General features: G+C 39.6%; 2 protein-coding genes across 2 annotated transcripts; both read left to right on the top strand.

The window, feature by feature from the left end:
* The first annotated feature begins 1,375 nt into the window (after positions 1–1,375).
* Positions 1,376–17,258, top strand: Wnt10 (Wnt oncogene analog 10). The gene is made up of 6 exons (XM_017149154.3): positions 1,376–1,802; positions 7,374–7,521; positions 7,885–7,963; positions 13,652–14,034; positions 14,431–14,890; positions 16,681–17,258. Exons 1-6 carry the CDS (start codon positions 1,609–1,611, stop codon positions 16,866–16,868), a joined length of 1,452 nt encoding a protein of 483 aa, XP_017004643.2. The 5' UTR covers positions 1,376–1,608; the 3' UTR covers positions 16,869–17,258.
* Positions 17,259–17,331: 73 nt separating this feature from the next.
* ninaC (STKc_myosinIII_N_like and MYSc_Myo21 domain-containing protein ninaC) lies at positions 17,332–24,445 on the top strand. Its single transcript, XM_017149153.3, has 14 exons — positions 17,332–17,458; positions 17,936–18,260; positions 18,570–19,433; positions 19,553–20,490; positions 20,577–20,869; positions 20,943–21,214; positions 21,338–21,624; positions 21,838–21,987; positions 22,043–22,140; positions 22,203–22,259; positions 22,847–23,034; positions 23,179–23,594; positions 23,646–23,925; positions 23,985–24,445. Exons 2-14 carry the CDS (start codon positions 17,976–17,978, stop codon positions 24,363–24,365), a joined length of 4,509 nt encoding a protein of 1,502 aa, XP_017004642.2. The 5' UTR covers positions 17,332–17,458; positions 17,936–17,975; the 3' UTR covers positions 24,366–24,445.
* The last annotated feature ends 25 nt before the right edge of the window (positions 24,446–24,470 follow it).

The raw sequence follows: 24,470 nt of genomic DNA, 5'->3' as shown, positions 1-24,470 counted from the left end.
TCGCTTAGCTGGCAGGACGTTCGTGTCCTGCGTCTTCCGTGCGATAGATAAAATCATCCCATATCAAATAAAAATTAGTTAAAGTTCTTAATAAAAAAAGTGTTAAAAAATAAATATTTATAAATCATAAGAAAACATACAAAACTATTCACGTTAATGTAAGATTTAACAATTCATATTTACTGGATAATATAGTTAACCAGTTATAGCACATTTTAAATCAGAGTAAACAGACTTAAAATTTAATAAAAATAATTTACAGCTAACCACATTTAATATTTATTTTCTAATTCCAAAAGAAACTAACTTATAAATTTTAAGTACCTAATATGCCATATAAAAAAAATTTTATAATTCTAAAAGTACTACTTATTGACTTTTAAGTAAATTCGGCTTATATATAAAATTATTTAATAATATATTATTTAAACCAATCAAAATAAAATTATGATCGCCATTCTGAAGCCGATTGCCACACACAAAGCCATTTAATTCCTAAAACCGCAAAACGAATCAAGTCAAAGTACGAAAACCACCCAGAAACAGAAGCGAAGAGCAAAAAGCGAGGAAAGACCCCATGCTAAACTACAATAAACTGAAACTTGTATTACAGACCAATCGGACAAGCCCAGTCTCCCTTGGTGCCAGACAAAAAACGATTGTAAATGAGAAAAAATAAAAAATAACGAATGTAACGACAAACATTGCAAGAAAACGATTTTTGCTATCCAGCCAGTAGCCAGTGAGTTAAGCTCAAAGTTGAAAGCCGGAGCAGATCGTCGAATGGTCGGTCTTTGGCCTCTGGTTAAGTGAAAAATTAAATTAATTTGGAGAAAATTGTGGAAGGCTGGAGAAAACGAATCTCCAAGACCTATATAATATAAATTTAAAATAAATTGCAAGACAAGAAGTGGCTATTCAATTTTGATACAATCTGATTAAATGCATATTGCATAATAACAAATAATAAAAAACTTATTTTAAGATTTAAAAGTGGCTCTCCAGTTTTGATAAAAACGGATTAAATGCATGTCGCCGAAGACAATTAGTACAATGAATTTGTTAACAAAACGAATTTAAAACTTCCAATAATTCACTGATTCATAAAATTGTATAAACGCATATAGCTAGACAGTTACGTTAAAAACATATATCTATCTATAACACTTATTAAACTACAGAAAAACTTTTTTATTTATTTGCGCTAAATTTGAAACAGCGAGAACCTCTTAAAAAAAAATATATATATATATAAATAATAAAGCCCTATTAGTACATTATTAATATCCTTACATTTAAGGGAAATAAAAAACATGGTTTTATATTACAAAATTGCATTTATATTTCTTCCTAATTTCATGTTTCAGAAACACAAGATTAATCACAATACATCGAAAAAATGTGAATTGGTAAAAACAACTATAACTGAAAATAAATCATAATTACCTAAACATGTGAAAGGTCAAACGAAAAATTCGTATAATATTTCAAATGAGCTCTACAAAATGTTTCGTGCTGCTTGGCCCCTTCAAACGACCAAAAGTGCAGTGCCAAGTGATAAATTGATTAACGAAAATGCTGTGCAATTAAACATTTGGCCGCAATTGTATGAAAATTTATGCAAATCAAAGCCGAGCGATGACTGCGTGGCGAGCAACATCAAAAGGCCACGAGCAACACCAACAGCAGCAGCAACAAGAAGCAGGAAGCAGCAGCAACAACCTGGTTGCCACACCGGCAACATCGCGCCATTGCAATTTGCATTTAATTGTTGTGATTATCTTGGCCTGCTGCACACGCTGGTAAGTACCAGCCGAACCATTCGGCGGCTATTCTATCCTAAGACCAAATAGCCCGTCACCATTCGCGAGTATGTAAAGCAAAACTCCGCACTGCAAAAGGCCTGTCAGCAAATTAACTTCGAGTCGGGCTCATTACGCCGTGTTTTATGTGGCGGCCTGTTGGCGAGTTAATTAATTAAACGACAAGCAACAACAGCGACAACAGATTAATCAATCGCCCGAGTTAGCCGGAGAAACAGCTGTCGGCCGAAGGTGTTGGCATAATTAATATTGATCTAGTGATAGGCTAGGGAAATTAAGCTAACCTAATTGTGCCCGATTAACATGAGATTGTTGCGGTTGTGGGAATTACACGGTGGGAAGCAGGCTGTTTTCACCTTCACGGACGGTTTTTGGGTAAAGGAAATGGAAAGGTTTTAATTGTTTAATTTAAATGAGAAGGTCTTATGGAAATGAGTGAATAAGGTTTACGGTATTGAGAGCCAACCGAAATGAGTATATGAGTATAATTCAGGATTTGGTGGTGTAAAGAGGTTTTCAGAACTAACTTTTTGAATACCACATTTCCATTTATTTCTCTCTTGAAATTGGGGATTTCTCACTCGCGCATTAAATTAAGAAAAGTTTCAAACACAAAACTGCAGTTATTGATTTGAATTTATTAGTGTAAAATGAGTACTGTAGTGTAAAATAAGTTCCTGTAAGCAAGAAAGCATTAATGGTGATATTTTTCATATTTAAATTTATAATTGCTGTTAAAGTAAATTTACAAAGAATAATTTTTAAAAATTTAATTATTAATTCTAAAGTTGCAAAAAAACAAAACCCTTCAAATACGGTCGAATAAAATAATTTAAATACAATTATCTAAATTCACTTAAACTGTAAAAAATGTAAAACGAAACTATTTCATTTCGATGATTTGATTTAGTCAAATTATTCTTTGACAACAAACCTATTTGGCGGCCATGCAAACAAAAATGGCAACTTACAAGTTAGACCAGGCCAAACAACGACCGCCATTTTAGAAGGCGGCCGGTTGCCACAAATAAAATTGCCAACGGCTCCCGTGGCCGCTTCATCGGCAGTGGCTGATTGGAGTTGGGATAGCAGTCTCTGTACCTGGATGGGAATCGGGATTGGAATCCCCTCCAATGTTCGCAGTTGCTGAACCACGGGGGCCTACACACAATTGAGCTGATTCCAATTGCAGGGTGGTCCCTGGTACTCAAGTTTTATAATGCGCCTGGTTCGCTTGTCAATCTGATTCTTCTGGCCAGGCTCTCGATTTTCCATGTGCGCAGTGAGGCGGAGCTGGGAACAGGGTGCATGGATCAGGAAGCAGGGGAGCAGGGATGGAGGCTGGTTGCATTACTTCGCCTTGCCTGACTGGTTGCCTCGCCTAGTAGTTGCAGCTTGTTAATCTCGTTACTCTCGTTGTTGTCATACACTTTCTGGGGGTACTTAACTTTAATATTAATATTACTAAGGACCAAAAAAAAAATTTTTTAAAAGCACAAAATATAAAAATGGATATTAAAAAAATATTTACCATTTTTTTATTTATTTACCATATTAGTTAATGGTCATCCCAGATTTTGTTCAAATAGTTAGAAAGATTAATTAAAACATTAATTTATAACAGATAGATTAATAAATATTTTTTATTTTAATTTTTGACTTTAACCATTATCACTACATAAACAAATCAAAATAAAATTTTTCTTTTAACTAACTCTAATTATAATAATAGATTTTAAAGATCCGATGCGTAAGGGTGTTGCATTCTTCGAGTCCCAAGTTAACTTTCAACCTTTCCTCTTCCTTGGGGTTGTCAACATACTTTTTTGCCCTGCTTGTTGAGACTGCAGCAGTGCAGCAATGCAGCGATGTTGCAACTGAAGTGCAGCCTGCAATTCGCTGGTGTTGTTGCTGCTCCTGCTCCTCTCGTTCTTCACTGCCTTCGTCATCCTTGTAGTTGCAACGTCATAATTGCAACGCATAATGAGGCATACACATCCACGTCCATGGTGCGCCACAATTTCGCCCGTTTGAAATGCAAATGAATTGTCGAAGTGCCACGCCTCCGGGTCGCCAGTTCTGCACTTTGCAGCTTAATTGGGTGCACACACAACACACACCCACCACACACCTGCGCACAGGTGAGCCAGCACTGCAGCAGATTTCACACGTTCAAGGGTTCTTCAGGTGTTTTTTTTTCGCATCAACACCTCCAACTTCAAGTGAATTTATTTATGAACCACAAGCTGCCAATTTGCCAGTCGCTTCCGCCAGCAAGCATTGTGTGAAAATCAATGCAACCTATGCCTTGATGGCTTTTCCTTCTTAAATTTTTAATCTAATATTTGATTTCAATTTTTTTAAATTTAATTTAATACAGAAGTATACATTGATTTCATTTCATTTCATTTACTGTTCATTCATTTCTATTAAGACTCTTTAAAAAGTAGTTCCTATCTACTAAGAAATTAGAAATGTATTTTTAGAAATGGGATTTATTTTTTAATCAAGTTTAAACACAACAAATAAATAACGAAACACTAGGATTAAAAACTTTATGGTTTATTTTTTACTTACAATTTAACATTATTTAAGTTAACATAAGAGCAATTCGAGTTACTTTGAAAGTAAACTGATATCAAAATTATTTTTCAAAGATATTTTTCTGATACATACTTTTTTGTATTTAACTGCCAAAAATGTTCCTCGATGTGTATGGAAATGAAATATTTTTATGCCGGATCACCCTGTACGGCCGGATTGGATCAAAGACATTCCTAGCTGTTGCTGTGGTCGCCCGAATCCAATCCCCCCTCCCAGTCGAAACAAACTGTTCAGGAATGTCTCCACCAAAGTTATCTGCCCCGTCTGAAATGCTTCAATCTCCGGCTATCCGTCTGTATCTATCGCTGTGTGGGAAACATTGTTATGCCTAACTGGCTTAGGCTAGCTGAATAACAAAGATTGTGTATATAGTTCGCTGAAGGCATAAGCCGAAGGCAGCAGAAATCCTTGATTTATGCACGGGCTACCGTTTGACAGACCAGACAAAAAATATAAGATATACATATAAAAATACAAAAAAATGAAACAGGGAAAAAGTCTGGCTGTGGCGGCGCCTATTAAAGCCTCAATCTTTTTATGGCATTTCAATAGAACTCCAGAATCATCGAGCGTGAGAAAGGACTGCAGCGGTTATGAAAATCGAAATTAAATTTAGAGCTGGCCAGTTGCCGGCTTTTATCTTGGCCCCAACACTCTTCTTCGGGCCTGATAAGCAAACGTCTTCGCTCCTCTTCGCGGGAACAACGATCGATAAATTTTATAAGCGAATCAATTGCATTGCTATCGCATCGCGTGAAATACGCAAACGAGGAATCTGGGAACTGAACTGGCTTCAAAAACATGACTCAGAGGCCTAAAAACCGGCGGTTCAGGCTCTTGCAGTGCACAGAAAATAATTTAAAACCAGGTCAAAAACAAATATACTTTTTTGCAAGATTTGGTTTTTATGAATCATTTTATAAGTTAGGATTTATACTTCTTACTTAAGAAATATTTTTTATTTAGCAGTAAAGAAACAAAGTAAAAATTGTATAAATCTCTTGAGTAAACAAACTACAAATACATTTTATTCTATCTAAATCTAAAATCTAAGTCTAATCTAAATTTTTTTATTCAATTGTGGGTTTAAAAAAAAATCTTTTTTTCTCACAGTGCACTGCTCTTTCCCTCTTTACGTTCGCTTATCAGTTTTATTGAAGTCGGCAAATGGCAATGGTAACTAAAAGCCATATGCTTTATAAAGCTGTTAACAAAATGTGCATCAGTTTAAATTCTTTATCTGGCGAGATGTCTGGCCCGCATTGCATATTCGCATTCGTATCGCAGAAACGTCAGCCAATTAAAATGCATTTTGCCCAAGAGGTTGTTCAGGTTCTTTTATCCCCTTTTTTTCGGCTTGATATTTCTTTTACTCGTTTAAATCGCAGTTTTGTAGCTTCGATTAAAAAATAATGATACCGGGGACTGGGGGAAAGAAGTAACTGTTGTCAAATGGCTTCTTTATTAGATTCTAATTTTGTTTGTTTGCTATTAAGATAAAATGATGAAGTTAAAGTTCATGACTGTTTCTAAGTGCAGGAAAGGTAGTTACTAAGTTAGTAAATATAACTTACCCTTGAAAGCTGTTAGCTTGAGCCAAATTGAGGGACCTGCAGTAATTCGACATGCAAATTCAGCATTTAAAGCGACAAATTTCCTAAATTATTTGAACCTGCTGTGCGGATCTGGCCATCTGCTGATCTGCTGGCTAAATCAACGACTGCAGTTACGACGGAACGCGATTGGCATACAAATGAGGCGCAATGCCGATATGAGGATCTCTAAATCTTCGCTCTTTGCAACAAAGAGACGTGTGTGAAAATGGCACGTTTATACATTTGAGGCATTTTTGTTTTTCCTTTTTTTTCCTACACGCGACGTGCCACAATTAACCCCGCGAAGAAGAAGCAGCAGATAGTGAGTCTGGGCATTAAGAAAATATATATTTACCAACGATTTTTAGCTGCAGACGCCAGACGCACATCACGTATACGCCCGGTATTCCTCGCTGCGTGTCGTAGATCAACGCGATTTCAACGCGATTCCATGGCGATGCAAGTCGCGATGTGGCAACAACTTTACCCCATCGTCAGCTGAAGTTTAGACCTATAGCTAAAGTCAGATGAAGTTGTTCAACGTCAACTGGCACTCACTCACATACTACCCCGGGAAAAAAATCAAAAAAAAACCCGTATCTGTATCTCTGGCTAAAGATCTGAACACCTCGGCTCAGCTTAACTCAACTTAGCTGACCTTGAATGCCACGGACCGATCTTAAATGGGTTCAGTCGGGAGCGAATCGGTTAACCCTCTTAGCGTACATGGGAAATTATGGGATATAATTGTTAAACACAGTAGAATAAAATGTAAATAAACAATGTTAAAAGTTTCAATTCAAAGAAAGTATTCAGTTGTAATTTTAAGAGAATAACAACTTTTTTTCTCAAATAGTTATGGTAGTTCTGTGGGGTTAAGAATCTCAAGATCTTAGTCTACAACATTTTTTCGGCTACTGCAGAGCCAAATGATTCATCGCCCAACAATTTCTTGACAAGATATATAACAAACATGGTAACCAAAATTATATTTAGCTTCTGTCTCAAACCGCTTTGCTGTGGATACATGGCTCGATTAAATCTTAGCTGAAATAAAAGCAAATGTAATTTCACATCTAGAGAAACGAAAACAAAATGAAATTTAATTAGTTTAGACTTGTTTTTTTCTGTTATTTTGGGTTTCTTCTGCGGTTTGTGCCAGCCACTCAAGGTTAATTACGGTTTTCGAATTGTTGGGTTCAGTTTTTTCGGAGCATTTATTTCCAACTGCGGTCGGTAGCTGTAATCAAATTTTAATTGGATTTAAAATTCTAAGAGCAAGCTATTTAAAATATTCCCATCGCTTAGGGGCACATTTCATTAAGATTCTTGGCTAATTTAATCTTTGCAGGCTCTATGGTTTGCCGGATGGTCGTGCCACCTGCCGCTCAGTGCCTGGATTGACCAAGGATCAAGTGGAGCTCTGCTACAAGGCCAGTGATGTGACGGCAGCAGCTCTCGAAGGACTCGACATGGCCATTCGTGAATGCCAAATACAGGTGGGAAAATTGATTTTAAAAATTTGCCGGAATTATATGAAAAGATTTTAAGCTTTCAAAAATCTAACAATTAAAATAATAGCACGTTATATCAAATATATTAAGAAACATTTGGTTAAACATGATTACATTGAGAGAACTTACTTTATAAAATAATGGATTATTTAATTTTTAATATTTTTGAATTTGAAACTGTTTTTTTTTTGTAAATACACTTTTTTATCTGTACATTATTATTTCCGAAAAAATAGTGAAAGTAAAAAAATCTCTGAGCAATGGAGCTAGTTTCCCTATATCCAAATGATCTTCTTAGCATTTGAATACCATTAAAATTCGCCTATTTTGCTTGCATTCCCCTAACAGTTTCAATGGCATCGCTGGAACTGTTCGTCGCTGAGCACAAAGAGCCGCAATCCGCATGCCTCCAGTTTGCTGAAGAAAGGTGAGTTGGCCGAGAGTTTCCCAGGTTCAGGTTGCCAGGTTGGCAGAGGTAGCCGTGGCCCAAAGCCATTAAGCTGACACTAAAATGTGCAGTAAGCGTGGCTCAGCTTTCACGCAAACAAAATCGCTTTATGACCGGCTTGGGTCGCCAACTAAAGTCCGCCAACTGTCAACGAGTTTTGCGGTTCGGAAAAGCCAGGGGTTGCGCGGTGGGGATCGGGAGGAGGAAAACATTGGCGGCCCACACGAAAACCGCTAGGAAAAGAGTCTAATTAAAATTGCCCATAGCGGAGACGTTTGGTCAAGCAGACAATGTCCGAAGCTATTAACCGTCGCATTATTAGACACGACATGACACAAAAGCCACAGCAGCAACACAATCCCAGCTTCTAATGCTCCCACACAGGAAACAATTTTAGAGGTACATTTTTAGAGAAATCTTTTTTATCCGTTTTTAAGCAATTAAAACTAAATATGATGATATGAATACATTTTTAACCTACACTCAGAAAATGAATCGCCCTGAATTTTAGAAAATCGCCTATGGATTTGCTTCACTGGCGATTTTTTTCTTTAAAATAAAAAAATTTTCTACTGGTAAAGAAAATTTTCTTCCAATTAATCAAAATTCATTAAATTCAAGAAATATTCCAGAAATATAGAAAAAAATCGCCAGTAAAGCAAATCCATAGGCGATTTTCTAAAATTTTTTTTTGAGTGTATCAAATGAGGTCGGAAAAAGTATTTTTCAAATATTATTTCACATTGCCTCTAAAGATACTCCTTAAACTTATAATTAAATATTTTATTAAATAATAGGACAAAGTTTAAGTTTTGCATTATAGCTAAGTAAATTGTTTAAAAGAATTTTCACGAATATTATAATAACATTTTTTTACCTGTGTACTCGTTTCACCCGGACTAGATCAAATTTCTATGTGGCCGACTAAGAGTGTTGAGTGGACCTTGTTCTGAGGACTGGGACCCACCGTTTTGTCACAGTCCGGTGCATCGCATCGCGAAAACGGCGGCTATGCGAACTTTGACTTTGATATCTTAATCTGTCCGGGGGGCATTGTGTTACCCAATCCGCCGATCCGTTTGGAAACCCACGCGGCGTGTGCCTTATGACGGATAGATCACACACTCTCCCTGGCCCATCTAAATGCAACAAAGAGGAACCGCATTCTAAGCCCCTTTTGTTGGCCGGGCCAACAAGTAGCGGTATCTCTGATCACAGGCGCCGATCTCGGCTTTTCTGCAAACTGGCAAGCTTCTTATTTTCCCGTTGACTACTGTTATGAGTCATGATACAAATGGGGATGGGAAGCTATTATCACTAGGGCTTTTATTTTTATTCAAAAAGGCACGAATCTCTGAAAGTAATTGGGAATGGTTTGTGAAAGAAATAAATTTTAGAGGTTGGATAAATAAACAAACAATAATCTAAAAAAGATCTTTTAAATATTAAATATATATTTTAATAAATTACAATTTATGTTTACCTTTAAATATGTAAGTTTAAAGCAAAGAAACTATTTCTTACATTCTACGTTACATACGTTTTGAACTTAATATCAAACTCATTAAAATGTAAATGCAATTCAAAGAAATAAATCCGTTCTCAATTACCCACTAATTTGGCCAAACACTTGAGCCGTCCAATGGGAATAAGTCCAGTGGTTTAACCAGAATGCTTCATTAGTTAAATTATGCATCATACGATTGCTGTAAAAATGCCAAAAAAGGGGGAAAGGATGGCCATGGAGCAGCGTCCAAGGAAAAAACACAATGGAAATGGGCAAAATGGCGGCACTGCAATCCAGATGCAAACGATATATAGCCGGAGATGTTCGGGAGATTTCTCACAAATTTCAATGCGACAGGCGACAACAACGGCAACAAACAGAAGCTAAAAGGGAAAGGCCAGGGGCCTCAGTTTCAGCCTCAGTCTCATCTCGTTCTCGTCTTTCGTACGGCGTAATTTATTTGCATTCATCGTATAAATTATATTGTAAGCAAACCACTTCATTCAATTTCAATTTAAAAAATTGTTATCTCCGTTGACGGATGCTGCCGCATCCACTGACAACGAGCAGCCGAGACAAACGAATGCTTTTTGGAGCGGAGAAGACAGGACAGGACAGTCCTGGGAATGGATATGGGATATGGGATGTGGTATTGGAATCGGAATCGGACTTGGATGTGGACACGGACAGAGTCGCAACATTGTCATTGTCATTCCTCTGATGTGATTATCATCACCATTCTTGTTTCCTAATCAGACTAAATGTGTGGAGCCGAAATAGTTAACCCGTTCGATTAAAATAAAATAATCAAGCAATGAATTTTTTTTTTTATTCGATTTTTTATGGATTAACAAATGCGCTTTTTTGTTCCTCTTTCTTACACAGTACTACTCGCCTATTAAATAAATATAAATATTTTAAAAACACGAACTTAGATCATAGAACTGAAATATAAAGTGGTTTAAAATTCAAAACCAGAAATTAAATATAGTGACGAAATTGGACACTCTACCATTCGCAAATTATTCCATTACAGCAAACGCTGTGCATATTATTTGCCCTCGGAGGCATTTGGGCGGATCGAGGCAAATGCCAAGCCGGCGGGTTAAAGTTAACAACATTGCCGAAAAGACAATGCCGAACCATAAATCTCCAAATGCATGCCACACCAGCAGCAGCAGCTAAAGCAAAAGCAGCAGCACTTCCAAGTAACTCTCGACTAGCCTTCAGCCAATATGGTAAACCCAAGCTTATGTCACTGACATGTCTGAGGATCGTCCGTCCGTCGGTCAGTCCGCTGTCCGTTTGTCAACCCGGTCCGTTCGTGCGTCCATTAAATAAGGAAGGAACTGCACATAACGAGAGTCAATATTGACAGGCCAACAGCAACGCGTGCAACGATCGCGGCCAGAGAAGACGACTTATAAGGGCAGAAAGGCAGCCACAAAGTCAGGGATCGATTCGATGGACGGTGGATGGTGGACATTGGACATTGGACGGTGGACATGGGACCTCAAGATCGGGGGCCAACGATGGGGCGACCAAGTGAAACGAAACAAATCAAGTCGCCCGGTCGCCGAGTCGCACAATGACTGACAATCGAAACGGCGCACGGACAGGTCAACTATTTTGCATACATCTACTATAACTTATGGAACTCGTCGATCGTCGATCGTCGATCGTCGATCGTCGCAACGTCGTCGTTGCAGATCGCTGATCTTGGATTGGGTTGCTGCTACGGCTGCTGCCGCTGCTACCATGCATTATTGTCAATCAACTGGAGCGGCCGAAGGGGGAGGAGACCCCTTCTAAAGGCTGCAGCTAAAGAGTAGTAAAAGGATTACCTACACTTAAAAAGAAGCTACAGAGATCGGCGCAGTTAGTAAAAATTGCTTTATTCGCTTCATTTTACTTATCAAAATTATTTGTAAATTCCTCTGTGCGGTTTATAAAAAATTGTCTTTTCTTTTAATATATATTATTAAGAAAATTAATAGAATATTGAAAATTAAAAAATATAATATTGAAATGGAAGTCAAGGGGATAAATGATAAAAATGAACGACAATATTCACAGTAGTCACATTTCATCTAAGGTCCATAAAAATTAAAATGCTTTTGCTCTAAATTTTTGTAACTTATTATTTAATGTTGAATTCACAGAAGTTCCAATTATTAATTTAATGACACAGAAAAATTATTAAAAAAACTTTTCAAATAAGTTTTATTAAAATCATTAATATTTTTCTAGTTGCCTGAAATTGGAACCTTTAAAGATATATTAAGAGAATAGTATCTTTGACTTGGTCTTTATTGCTTGCAAATTATGAAAAAGTTTTCAAAACTAAAGTATTCAAAATGGTTTTACAGATAATTTCAGATTTCTTTTTAACCATCAACCAGAATTCAATAATCTCTTAAAATATCTGCTAATATTTCAGATTTAAAAATGATTCTTATCCATCAGACAGTATTATAACTTTTAATACACTTAAGAAATGTATATTTTAGTGTGCGATTTAAGATCGAGCTTTATCCGAGGACCTCTCTTTCTCTCTCTCTCGTGTTTCTCTTGGGCTTCTCTGGACCTGGACTTGTGACAACAAGCGAGCGACGTATGTCGCAAACAATTACTTGGGATTGCAACACGCGGGACAGGAGACAGGGGACGGGAGCTCCAGACTCTGGCGGAGATCGAGACAGGTCGCCAAGCCAAGTCAGCCGGCCTCCCGATCTCGGCTTTGTGGCCAATTTATGCGCAAGGCGGTGAGAGATCGCGAGATCGGTAGATCGGTAGATCGAGAGACCCCAAGGCATTGTCAAATGTAACTGTTGCCAATGATGTGATTTGGATTTGCAAATGGCCCGAGAGGGGACGGCCAGACAAACAAAGCGTGCATAAATCAAGTCCGCGATCGCCGATCACCGATCAGCGATCAGTGATCAGTGAAAAGCGGGAGTGGAGAATGCGGAGTGGGCTGGGGCTACTGTTCGCTGATGCCTTGATTGATGGCGTCTTAATCGTCAATCAAATGCGCGCTACACACACAATTTTCCATTGCACTTGCAGTGCAATCGATCGCCGGTTGGATCGCTGGAACCCCCGATCTGTACGACAACTTGTCACAACATTGACATTTGCATTCGTGCGCATCCTGAGTGACGGACTGGCCAACTTGACTGACTGACTGATTGCTTGACAGGGGCTGCGACTGGGGCTCTAAGGAGCGGGCTGTCCGGACTTCGGATCCGCGACCCCAGAATGATGCAAGGCTGTCACACTGACATATGTACTCGCATTGTCGCCGATTCGGAGATCAGAGATCTCTCTCTGCGTTTGGCTTTTATGCAAAGTGGCGCTGACCATTTGCATGTCAATCGTTTGACAAATGTTGCCAACTTTGGGCCACTCACGGCCATGTCGACCATGATTAACGTCAGCATTTTTGACAGCCATTTGACAGCTGCCAGCGCTGCATAAGGCATTTCAAATACTACACTGACACAAGTTGTAGGCCAAAGGATTATTTTGATAGTTTGGTTTCAGTCACCAGAAGAATTATAATCAGAATATTATACTCGACACAATCTTAATAGCATAAAATTAATGTAATTTAATTGGGCTTGGGTATTGATGTTGATATACCATCTTGATAATATTAATCTACATTTTAGCAGTGAAATTCTATATTTAATCTTTTCTTAAAAGTAATGATAATAGTGCAAAAAATACTGTACATCGAATATAAAAATAAATCTAAAGAATATAAAACATTATCGTATTTATGAACTTTTGACGGATTGAAATGTATTTATTAATACTTTTCTGGGCCAATAGTATATAGGTCTTAAGTTGTATTTTCTCTGTATGATTTCGTTACCTGTAAGCTATTGGTGTTCAGTGTTTTTTTGAGTGTATCCCAGCCTTGGGTGGGTGTGGACTGCATCATTAAAAATGGTCTTGCCACAGTCTCAGTGCTTTGAGCTGTTGTCAAAGCTGAAATGCCGCTGAATTCCCAGGGCGGCGACTGCTTCGAATGCAGCGTTAAAAATAACACCGCATAAATTGCCAGTAGTGGCCAATGATTCCCAGGGGCCATTTCGATGATCCTAAAACCGATTCCAAAGATACACCACTCATCGCATTTCTTTACGTTTTAGGCTACCGGGAGAGTGCGTTCGCCTTTGCCATATCGGCCGCCGGGGTGGCCCACAGTGTGGCCCGTGCCTGCAGTCAAGGTCGTTTGATGTCCTGCGGCTGCGACCCGACCATCAACCGCAAAACGCTCAACAAGAACCTGCGCCAGTCGCTCGACAAGGAGAAGAAGCAGTTCCTCCAGTACTTGGAGACGAACCAGATTCTAACGCCCGAGGAGGAGAAGAAGTACGAGCGCTCCAAGATCGCCAGTCGCTGGAAGTGGGGCGGCTGCTCCCACAACATGGACTTCGGGGTCGAGTACTCCAAGCTGTTCCTCGACTGCCGCGAGAAGGCCGGCGACATCCAGTCGAAGATCAATCTGCACAACAATCACGCCGGCAGGATAGTGAGTTTATCATTATTTAAAAAATAAATTATATTCTTTAGATATTTTTTAATACAACGTGAAACTTATGACATTTTAAAGGAGTTAAATTAATACTGTATGATATAACAAAAACATAATCTAGTATTTTATTATTTTAAAATAATATTAAAAAACCTAGAATTCTTAAACATAAATAAATTTGTAGTTCAATTTATTTATTATGCTCTTTTAATATTTATAAAATTAAAAAAAAAATATTTTCTTCATCAATTAATTTTTAAGATTTTTTTTTAGTTCTTTTTGGTTTAGATAAAAAGTACAAGTTTTGAAATTAGTTTATTGGCGATTTTAAGCCCTTAAAAGTTTGGATTAGATTTAAATAATATATTTTTGCACTACGCTACACTTTTCTAGGCCGTCTCCAACAACATGGAGTTCCGCTGCAAGTGCCATGGAATGTCCGGCAGCTGCCAGCTGAAGACCTGCTGGAAGTCCGCCCCCGACTTCCACATCGTGGGCAAGGTTCTAAAGCACTCGTTTCGCAAGGCCATTCTCGTGGATCAATCGAATCTGGGCAACGGGGAGCCCGTGGTTGTTTTGAAAAGAGCGCGCAATAAGAAATCGAATGGGGCCAGTGGCTCGGGATCCTCGTCATCCGATCTAGATACCACGGATGCATCTGGGAGTCACGATGGCGGCGGAACTGGTGATTCTGAGACGCGGCGGCATGACGATCTCGGAGTGGAGCGGGGCACGCGGCAACCGAGCGCCGATAAGAATGCCGCAAGAATGGCCCGCAAACTGGAGACCTCGTTGTTTTACTATCAGCGCTCGCCAAACTTTTGTGAGCGGGATTTGGGAGCTGATATACAGGGTGAGTGTTCATAGCTATTTGAAATATTTGGGAACCCAAATAAAATTAGTTTCTTTATCTTCATTCTTTTTACAAAATTTGTTTAAAATTTAAAATCAAAAATTAATACAAACAATTTTTGAAATACAAATTAAATAGCCCTGAACATTTTAGAATTAGTGAAACATAAAGGAATATTAAAAGTTCAAAAAATAACATAAATTATTTAAAATTATATTCCTACATATGGAAATTCTTAAAATTTTTACTTACAACTTAAGCCTCTTATCATTTCAAGTTCTTATTAGAAGAATCCATTACCCAAGTAAATTTACTACTTTTTTTGTCGCTAGGAAATTCGCTGCAACTAATTAAAAATGATTTACCGATACGATTCGAGCGATAAATTTGATTTGCCTCTAATAAATAAATCACAAATGCAAATGAACAACAACAGTAACCGCAAATGCAAAAAAACCAAAAATGTTTTTTAAACGGGCTACCAAACATGCCACATAATTCACGAAAAAAATGCGCCAACGACGCATGCGCACAGCAGCTCAGTTTAGCTTAGCTCAGTTTGGATCGGATTGGATTGGATTGGATCAGCTTAAGTTAAATTGTATAAGGCAGGGGCGGAGAAAAATCGAGGGGGTTTTAAGTTTGATTATTTATATTTTGTAAGTACAATTTGATTTATTAATGTGACGACGATTTTGTTCCTATTAACCAACGTTTTTTTTACTGTGATATTAACTTTAGAAAATTTTAATTAAACTTAAACTTAAATTTTTCCGAACACAATATGGTATGCACACCAAGAAAATTTCCATGGGTGTAATTTTAGCCCCTTGATACCCCTCTTGATTCTCCCCTCATTTGGGGATCGGTCGGAGCTGCGGCACGTTCACAACAAAATCGACGTCTAACTGCCACTTGCAATTTTCGTTAGCCATTTTGCTGTTGACACATTTGCAAATTATCAAAAGCCGCTGCTGCGCCGGCGACTGTCAGCAGTTTAAAAGTGTTAATTACGACGCAAATTTATAATTAATCGTCGGCTTAGCCCGGTAGCTCCAGCTCCAGCTGAATGCTCCGAGCTCCAGTGAACTGGGGACCAGCCCATCGGGCGTTTTGATTCATGTGCCCGTGTCCGGTGTCGTGTCTAGGCAAATGATGGCAATTAACGTTGGCAATTATCGTCGGCCAAACAATTATGATACTTTGTTTATGCTTTAGTTTAACAGTTTATTTATGGCCTTTTAATAGCTTGTCCTCTAGTGGGAGGAATTAAATGTGATTTAATCGCGGTGTTTATGTATTTAATGGAAAAGAAATTGGTAAAATAGTGTTACAATACAGAATTAAAGCTCATAAAATGTAACAGATAAGCTAATAAAAGTTCCTTAAACAATGTTTTACTTTAAATATTTTTTATGTTACACCCTTGGAATTGCAATTAAAATTTCTACAAAATTCGAAATTTAAGAATTTGCTTTATGCTCAAAATAAAATAGTTGAATTTTCCCATATTTTTTTAATATTTCAAAACAGATAATAAATAATAAAAAGTTCTTTAAATGTTGGTGTACTGCAAATTGTTTTTATAATTTTATACCTTTAGAGTAGAGATTAAAATTCGCTACATTCTAAAATTCAGAGTTAAGGATAAACCGGGATAAATTTAGTAACAGTAAAAATCCTTTTTGAAATAGAATATAATTATTTTGTTTCGGTTATTTTTCTGTACTTAATAAATAAACAAATTAAATGCATTTAAATGCTTTAATTGATCTCATATTTATCCACAGGCACCGTGGGACGGAAGTGCAACCGGAACACGACGACCAGCGACGGATGCACCTCCCTGTGCTGTGGGCGTGGCCACAGCCAAGTCATCCAGCGGAGGGCGGAGCGGTGTCACTGTAAATTTCAATGGTGCTGTAATGTGGAGTGCGAGGAGTGCCACGTGGAGGAATGGATTAGCATATGCAATTGAGGGAAATAACAAGGAAGTGGACGTGGAACGGGAACGGCAGCCTCAGCCACACGCATAAGAAAAGACTTTTCTTCAATCTAAAAAAAACTCTTAAGACACACACAAAAATCAGTATTAAAGAAAAACATAACATGCGCAATAGGGCAAACATCAATAAACGTGTGTAAATGCAATGCTTAGTTTAGCAATCTCCATCCATTTGGAATACATATAAATATATTTTGTAAATACGAATAATAAGATGCATAATTAGTCTGTCAATCAGCTGACTTTCACTCGCGTTGGCAGTTTCCCTTTCACCTGGCGCTTTGGCCACCTGTGTCTCTGCTTTTTTGCTCTTGCACGTGAATGTCGCCGCCACTAATTGAATTAGCCGGCTAAATAGTTGTCCAAGGTGTGCACCCAGGTACTGCCCATTGAATGGCTTCCTTCCTTGCCAGTGAAAAGCCGTCGATTGCATTGGCCCATCATTTAGTTGGCTTACGGCAGCGGTACGTGCTGCATGCGTGCGGTCGGTTCGAAAATCAAATAAATATTTCCCTAAAGAAAAGTCATCTGCAGGAAAAGTGTGCCACTCTGAAACGGAATAGGTGTGTCCTGAAGGATTAAGTGATACAAGAAGTGGATCTCAAACAAGCAGTTAAAACTTCAATTAATGTTAAAACAGAAAAAAACAATTTAAAACGTTATATAATATATCCTGTTAAAGGATTCTATGTGTATTTTGGGTTTGTCAATGAATTTGATTTATTCATTTTTAAATTTAAATGACTTGGATTTGCACAAATTTATAAAAAGTTCTGAGTACAAAATTTTATTAAAACCCAGTTCAAATACAAAAATTTCTTCCGTAAGACAATTATAATAATAAGGTTACAAAATAACATAGTTTTCACTTTTAAAAACAAGAGATCAAAAGAAACCCCTACAATACTCTTTCTTAAGTGTTATGTAAACGAACCCAAGCATAATGCGATTTGCACAAAAGAAATATGAAACGAGAAAATGAAACGACCCCTTTTATGTAGCCCTTAACTGCCAAACCTAACCCAATTGAACCATCGCAGGAATATTCTTCGAACGTTCAGGATAGTCAACTAAGTCAGGATGTATTTACCGTACTCGCAATTGCCGGATCCCACGGATAAATTCGAGATCTACGAGGAGATAGCCCAGGGAGTCAATGCCAAGGTTTTTCGGGCCAAGGAGCTGGACAATGATCGGATTGTGGCCCTGAAGATTCAGCACTACGATGAGGAGCACCAGGTGTCGATCGAGGAGGAGTATCGCACTCTGCGGGACTACTGTGACCATCCCAATCTGCCCGAGTTCTATGGGGTGTACAAGCTGTCGAAGCCCAACGGACCCGATGAAATCTGGTTCGTCATGGAGGTAAGTCAGGACTATTAAAAAAATAAACAGTAGAACTTAATAATTTTAAGACGTGTCCAGGAAATGTTGTTATTTTTAATAAGTTAAAAGCAAGATAAAATAATAGTTTTGTTTAAATAAATTTTCATTGCTAAAGTAACTTGGTTTTAAAACAAAATATCTTTTAAATTTAAAACAAATACTATATTTGGGGTCTAAAACAAATATTATATTATGTTTCCCGTTAAAATTTATAGAAACTGCGTAAAAATAAATAAATGTTGGACTGCGTTTTTTTATGTATATAATTTAAATTTTAAAATTTTTTAGTACTGCGCTGGAGGAACTGCTGTGGATATGGTGAATAAGCTCCTGAAACTGGATCGTCGGATGCGAGAGGAGCACATCGCCTATATCATCCGAGAGACTTGTCGGGCGGCCATCGAATTGAACCGTAATCATGTCCTGCATCGGGACATACGAGGCGACAACATCTTGCTGACCAAGAATGGACGCGTGAAGCTCTGCGATTTTGGCTTGTCCCGTCAGGTGGATTCCACCATGGGAAAGCGGGGCACCTGCATCGGTTCGCCCTGTTGGATGGCCCCCGAAGTGGTGTCCGCCATGGAGTCCCGGGAACCGGATATCACCGTTCGTGCTGATGTCTGGGCTTTGGGTATCACCACCATCGAGTTGGCCGATGGAAAGCCCCCATTCGCTGACATGCATCCCACCAGGGCCATGTTCCAGATTATTCGCAATCCGCCGCCGACCTTAATGAGACCCACCAACTGGTCGCAGCAGATCAATGATTTCATCTCCGAGAGTCTGGAGAAGAATGCCGAGAATCGACCCATGATGGTTGAGATGGTGGAGCATCCATTTCTCACGGAACTCATTGAGAACGAGGACGAGATGCGTTCGGACATCTCGGAGATGCTGGAACTCTCCAGGGACGTCAAAAGTTTGTACAAGGAGCCGGAATTATTTGTGGACCGCGGCTATGTCAAGAGGTTCGATGAGAAGCCGGAGAGGATGTATCCGGAGGACTTGGCCGCTCTGGAAAATCCTGTGGATGAGAGCATAATCGAGTCACTGCATCACCGGATTTCGACGGGTGAATCGTACAGTTTTATTGGCGATATCTTGTTGTCGCTGAATTCCAATGAGATTAAGGAGGAATTCCCACCGGAGGTGAGTTAAAAATTTGATTATAAGATATACGATTGATATAAAAAATCTAATAAGTAAAGAAACCCTATTATAAATTCGGTTATCCCAAGTTACTTAAATTGTATATATATTTTAATCAGTTCCATGCCAAGTATCGCTTCAAGTCGCGATCGGAGAATCAGCCGCATATTTTCTCGGTGGCCGATATCGCCTACCAGGACATGCTGCATCATCGGGAGCCACAGCACATTGTGCTGTCCGGAGAGAGCTACTCGGGCAAGTCCACCAATGCCCGTTTGCTGATCAAGCACCTGTGCTACCTGGGCGATGGAAATCGAGGAGCCACCGGGCGCGTCGAGAGCTCCATTAAGGCCATCCTGATGTTGGTGAATGCAGGCACTCCGGTGAACAACGACTCCACCCGATGTGTTCTGCAGTATTGTTTGACCTTCGGAAAAACTGGCAAGATGAGCGGAGCCGTATTCAATATGTATATGCTGGAGAAGTTACGTGTGGCCACCACAGATGGCACCCAGCACAACTTCCATATTTTCTACTACTTTTACGACTTTATCAATCAGCAGAATCAGCTCAAGGAGTACAATCTCAAGGCTGATCGAAACTATCGCTATCTGCGAGTTCCGCCAGAGGTTCCGCCATCGAAGCTAAAGTATCGTCGCGATGATCCCGAGGGCAATGTGGAGAAATACAGGGAGTTTGAGAATATTCTGAGGGACATTGACTTCAATCACAAGCAATTGGAGACCGTTCGTAAGGTCCTGTCGGCCATTTTGAATATTGGCAATATCCGTTTCCGGCAGAATGGAAAGTTCGCTGAAGTGGAGAACACGGACATCGTCTCGCGGATTGCAGAGCTTCTGCGGGTGGATGAGAAGAAATTCATGTGGTCCCTGACCAATTTCATTATGGTCAAGGGTGGCATCGCCGAGAGGCGCCAGTATACTACTGAAGAAGCTAGGGATGCCCGCGATGCGGTGGCCAGCACGCTCTACTCCCGATTGGTGGACTTCATCATCAACAGAATCAACATGAACATGTCCTTCCCACGGGCTGTGTTGTAAGTATCGTAGAATATTGATTTTAAAAATAATTGCAATTTTGTAATAAATTTATATAAATATCACAATTATTACCCCATTTTAGTGGTGACACCAATGCCATTATTATCCACGACATGTTTGGCTTTGAGTGCTTCAATCGCAATGGTCTCGAGCAACTGATGATCAACACTCTCAACGAACAGATGCAATATCATTACAACCAGCGCATTTTCATCAGCGAAATGCTGGAAATGGAGGCTGAGGATATTGATACCATTAACCTAAATTTCTATGACAACAAGACCGCTCTGGATAATTTGCTAACCAAACCGGATGGCTTGTTTTACATCATTGACGATGCCTCACGTTCATGCCAAGATCAGGATTTAATCATGGGTACAAAATTCTGTCACTTCTTTGGAATATCTCATTTTAGACAGTATGATTAATTATCATTATCAATTTGCAGATCGTGTTTCGGAGAAGCACAGCCAGTTTGTGAAGAAGCACACTGCCACCGAGATATCCGTGGCTCATTACACGGGCCGCATCATTTACGATACGCGGGCCTTCACCGACATTAACCGGGATTTCGTACCGCCAGAAATGATCGAGACTTTCCGCTCCTCTCTGGATGAGAGCATCATGCTTATGTTCACCAACCAACTGACCAAGGCTGGCAATCTCACGATGCCCTTTGAGGCGGTTCAGCATAAGGACGAAACCGAACGGAAGTCCTACGTGAGTTTTCCATTTAAATAAGGTTTCTTAAAAATAACGTAAAAAGTAGAAAACAATCACTTCAATCTTGTTTGCTACAAATATTAAATATAGGAATTTAATACTTAATATTATTCCCCTTAGGCTTTGAATACTCTGAGTGCCGGCTGCATCTCCCAGGTGAATAATCTAAGAACTCTGGCCGCTAACTTCCGGTTCACCTGCCTGACCCTGCTCAAAATGCTAAGCCAGAATTCGAATCTCGGCGTGCACTTTGTCCGCTGTATTCGCGCTGATCTGGAGTACAAGCCCAGAGCTTTCCACTCGGATGTCGTCCAGCAACAGATGAAGGCCTTGGGAGTCTTAGACACTGTCGTCGCCCGGCAAAAAGGCTTCAGCTCACGCCTGCCCTTCGAGGAGTTCCTGAGACGGTGGGTAACAGAATTTTCTTAATTAATGAAAAAATATATTAAAATTATAATTTAATTAAATTTATAAAGATATTTTAAGGAGGAATATAATTTTTTCTGGGCGATAATAAAAAATGCTTATAACTATACTCTAATAATTATATTCCTCCAGAAAATATTATTAGATATTATTTTGTATATTGTTATAGATATTTTTTCTCCATTTTTTATTAGATATCAATTCCTTGCCTTTGACTTTGATGAGCCTGTGGAAATGACCAAGGATAATTGTCGTCTTTTATTTTTGCGTCTCAAAATGGAAGGCTGGTCCTTGGGCAAGACCAAAGTATTTTTGAGATACTACAATGATGAGTTTTTGGCTAGGTGAACTATAAAATATTTTACATTAAACTAATTTACTAATATAAATGGTCTACAGGTCGTATGAGCTGCAGGTGAAGAAGGTCATCAAGGTGCAGTCCATGATGCGCGCTTTGCTAGCACGAAAACGCGTCAAGGGCGGCAAAGTGTTTAAATGTAAGTTCTCCCAATAAAACTGCACTAAATATTAGATAACCTAATTATAACCTCTCTCATAGTGGGCAAAAAGGGACAGGATCAGCATCAAGATGTGGCCGCGTCCAAAATACAAAAAGGTAAAAAAACGCAGGTGGATAGGCTAAGAGAGTACGAGGAGGAGCACATCGACATTAGTGAGACGCCCTCGGAGGCCGAGGAGATGTTCCTCGAGGCCAGAATGGACGAGGCTCTGGCGGCGGTGCGAATATCCAAGATCGAACAGGCCTCTGCCGATGAATAATGCCCCCGTCTATATATACCATTTATACACACTATATCACTATATCGATCGATACTACTCGTAATACTACTTACTACCAATAAAATCTAGAAAACGCAAAAAAAAAAAAACCAAGCAATCAACTAGTCTAGGGTCTCGGCAACCACTTAAGCCGCTTAGTGGTGTCAAATGTGGATCCCACCCCGATGGGCGGTTGTAGTTTCTATCTGATGCAACCAATCGGCTTATAGCTGTCTGAGACATAACACTTAACATCGACGGCACCTGCGGAAAGAGATGAATTATAAGTGCTGCGTAGAAAAGAAATGAAAATTTAATTAAATTAAGGTGACTTCCCTCTCATTCTCCACCCCGTCCAACCCGCTGACCGCCTTTCAAATGGGTTACTCTAACGGCCTTCCCTCCATTTCCGTTTCGCCACAGCCTTTAGGGGATTCCGCGACCGGGTCCGCCTCCCTCCGCTGGTCAACGAGAAGTCCGGACAGCTGAACGAGAACACCGCCGACTTTATCCGCCCGTTTGCCAAAAAGTGGCGCGAGAAGTCCATCTTCCAGGTCCTATTGCACTACAGGGCGGCTCGCTTCCAGGACTTTGTCAATCTCTCACAGCAGGTGAGTAAAAATGTTCAAAAGAAAATCTATTAAAATAAAAAATATTTAATAAATATTTTAAAATTAATTTTAGTAATATCAAAACTTTTAAAGAGTTATTTTAAATTTGTTATACGTCTTTAACAACCAACTTTATTTCCACAGGTTCACATCTACAATCAAAGGATGGTGGCTGGATTGAATAAATGCACTAGGGCAGTGCCCTTCGAGAGGATCAACATGCGGGAGGTGAACTCTTCGCAACTGGGACCACTGCCAGTGCCCATTAAGAAGATGCCCTTCCGGCTGGACCAGATTCCCTTCTACGACACCCAGTACATGGTGGACCCGGCCAACTCCATTTCCCGCCAGACTTTCCCCAATCAGTTGCTAACGCAGCACATGGAGGACGATGAGCCCTGGGACAGCCCGCTGCAGCGCAATCCCTCGATGACTTCCTGTGCCCTGACCTACAATGCATATAAGAAGGAGCAGGCTTGCCAGACCAACTGGGATCGCATGGGCGAGAGCGATAATATCTACAATCAGGGCTACTTTCGGGATCCCCAACAGCTGAGGAGGTAAAATTTTCTTTTCATTTTGAAATTGAAATAACACCTTTTCTTGTGCAGAAATCAAATGCAGATGAACATGAATGCGTATAACAATGCTTACAACAGCTACAGCAGCAACTACAACAACGGCAACCAGAACTGGGGAGTCCATCGCTCCGGATCCAGGCGTAACTCCTTGAAGGGCTATGCGGCGCCTCCACCTCCTCCACCAATGCCCTCATCCAACTATTATCGCAATAATCCCAACCAGCAACAGCGCAACTATCAGCAAAGATCCTCGTATCCACCATCTGATCCAGTGAGGGAACTTCAGAACATGGCTCGCAATGAGGGAGATGTGAGTATCCAAGTATCCAAATTCAAGCAAAAGAAATTCTAAGCCTATTTACTTTTTAGAACTCCGAGGATCCACCGTTCAACTTTAAGGCCATGCTGCGTAAGACAAACTATCCAAGGGGATCCGAGACTAGCACCTATGACTTTAACAATCGTCGGGGATCGGACAGTGGCCAGCAGCACACGTTCCAGGCGCCCAAACTAAGATCGACAGGTCGCCGCTTCCAGGAGGACGAGGGCTATAACTCATCATCGGGAAACTATGGGGTGTCTAGGAACTTTGGCAATCAGCAGAGGGCTCCGACTCTGAGGCAATCACCTGCCAGCGTGGGTCGCAGTTTCGAGGACAGCAATGCCAGGTCCTTCGAGGAGGCAGGATCCTATGTGGAGGAGGAGATTGCACCGGGAGTGACACTATCCGGTTATGCCGTGGATATCTAAAATATATAAAGATTACTATTAAATGTTATGCCGTGCGTTTTAAACGATAATAATACAATTGAGATAAAACCCACCTAAAATTCCAAAATAACGAAAAACCTACTT

This window comes from Drosophila takahashii, chromosome 2L, assembly GCF_030179915.1.
Source record: "Drosophila takahashii strain IR98-3 E-12201 chromosome 2L, DtakHiC1v2, whole genome shotgun sequence".
Classification (NCBI taxonomy): domain Eukaryota; kingdom Metazoa; phylum Arthropoda; class Insecta; order Diptera; family Drosophilidae; genus Drosophila; species Drosophila takahashii.
This window is presented reverse-complemented; position numbering and strand designations above follow the sequence as displayed.

Bases quoted from the DNA above. Each gene is read 5' to 3' on its own strand.
- Wnt10 (XM_017149154.3), top strand. From the start codon at position 1,609: ATGAAAATTTATGCAAATCAAAGCCGAGCGATGACTGCGTGGCGAGCA. The intron at 7,964-13,651 runs GTGAGTTGGCCG...TTTACGTTTTAG, and splicing joins CTCCAGTTTGCTGAAGAAAG to GCTACCGGGAGAGTGCGTTC. The intron at 14,035-14,430 runs GTGAGTTTATCA...ACACTTTTCTAG, and splicing joins ACAATCACGCCGGCAGGATA to GCCGTCTCCAACAACATGGA.
- ninaC (XM_017149153.3), top strand. From the start codon at position 17,976: ATGTATTTACCGTACTCGCAATTGCCGGATCCCACGGATAAATTCGAG. The intron at 21,988-22,042 runs GTGAACTATAAA...AATGGTCTACAG, and splicing joins AATGATGAGTTTTTGGCTAG to GTCGTATGAGCTGCAGGTGA. The intron at 23,926-23,984 runs GTGAGTATCCAA...TTTACTTTTTAG, and splicing joins TGGCTCGCAATGAGGGAGAT to AACTCCGAGGATCCACCGTT.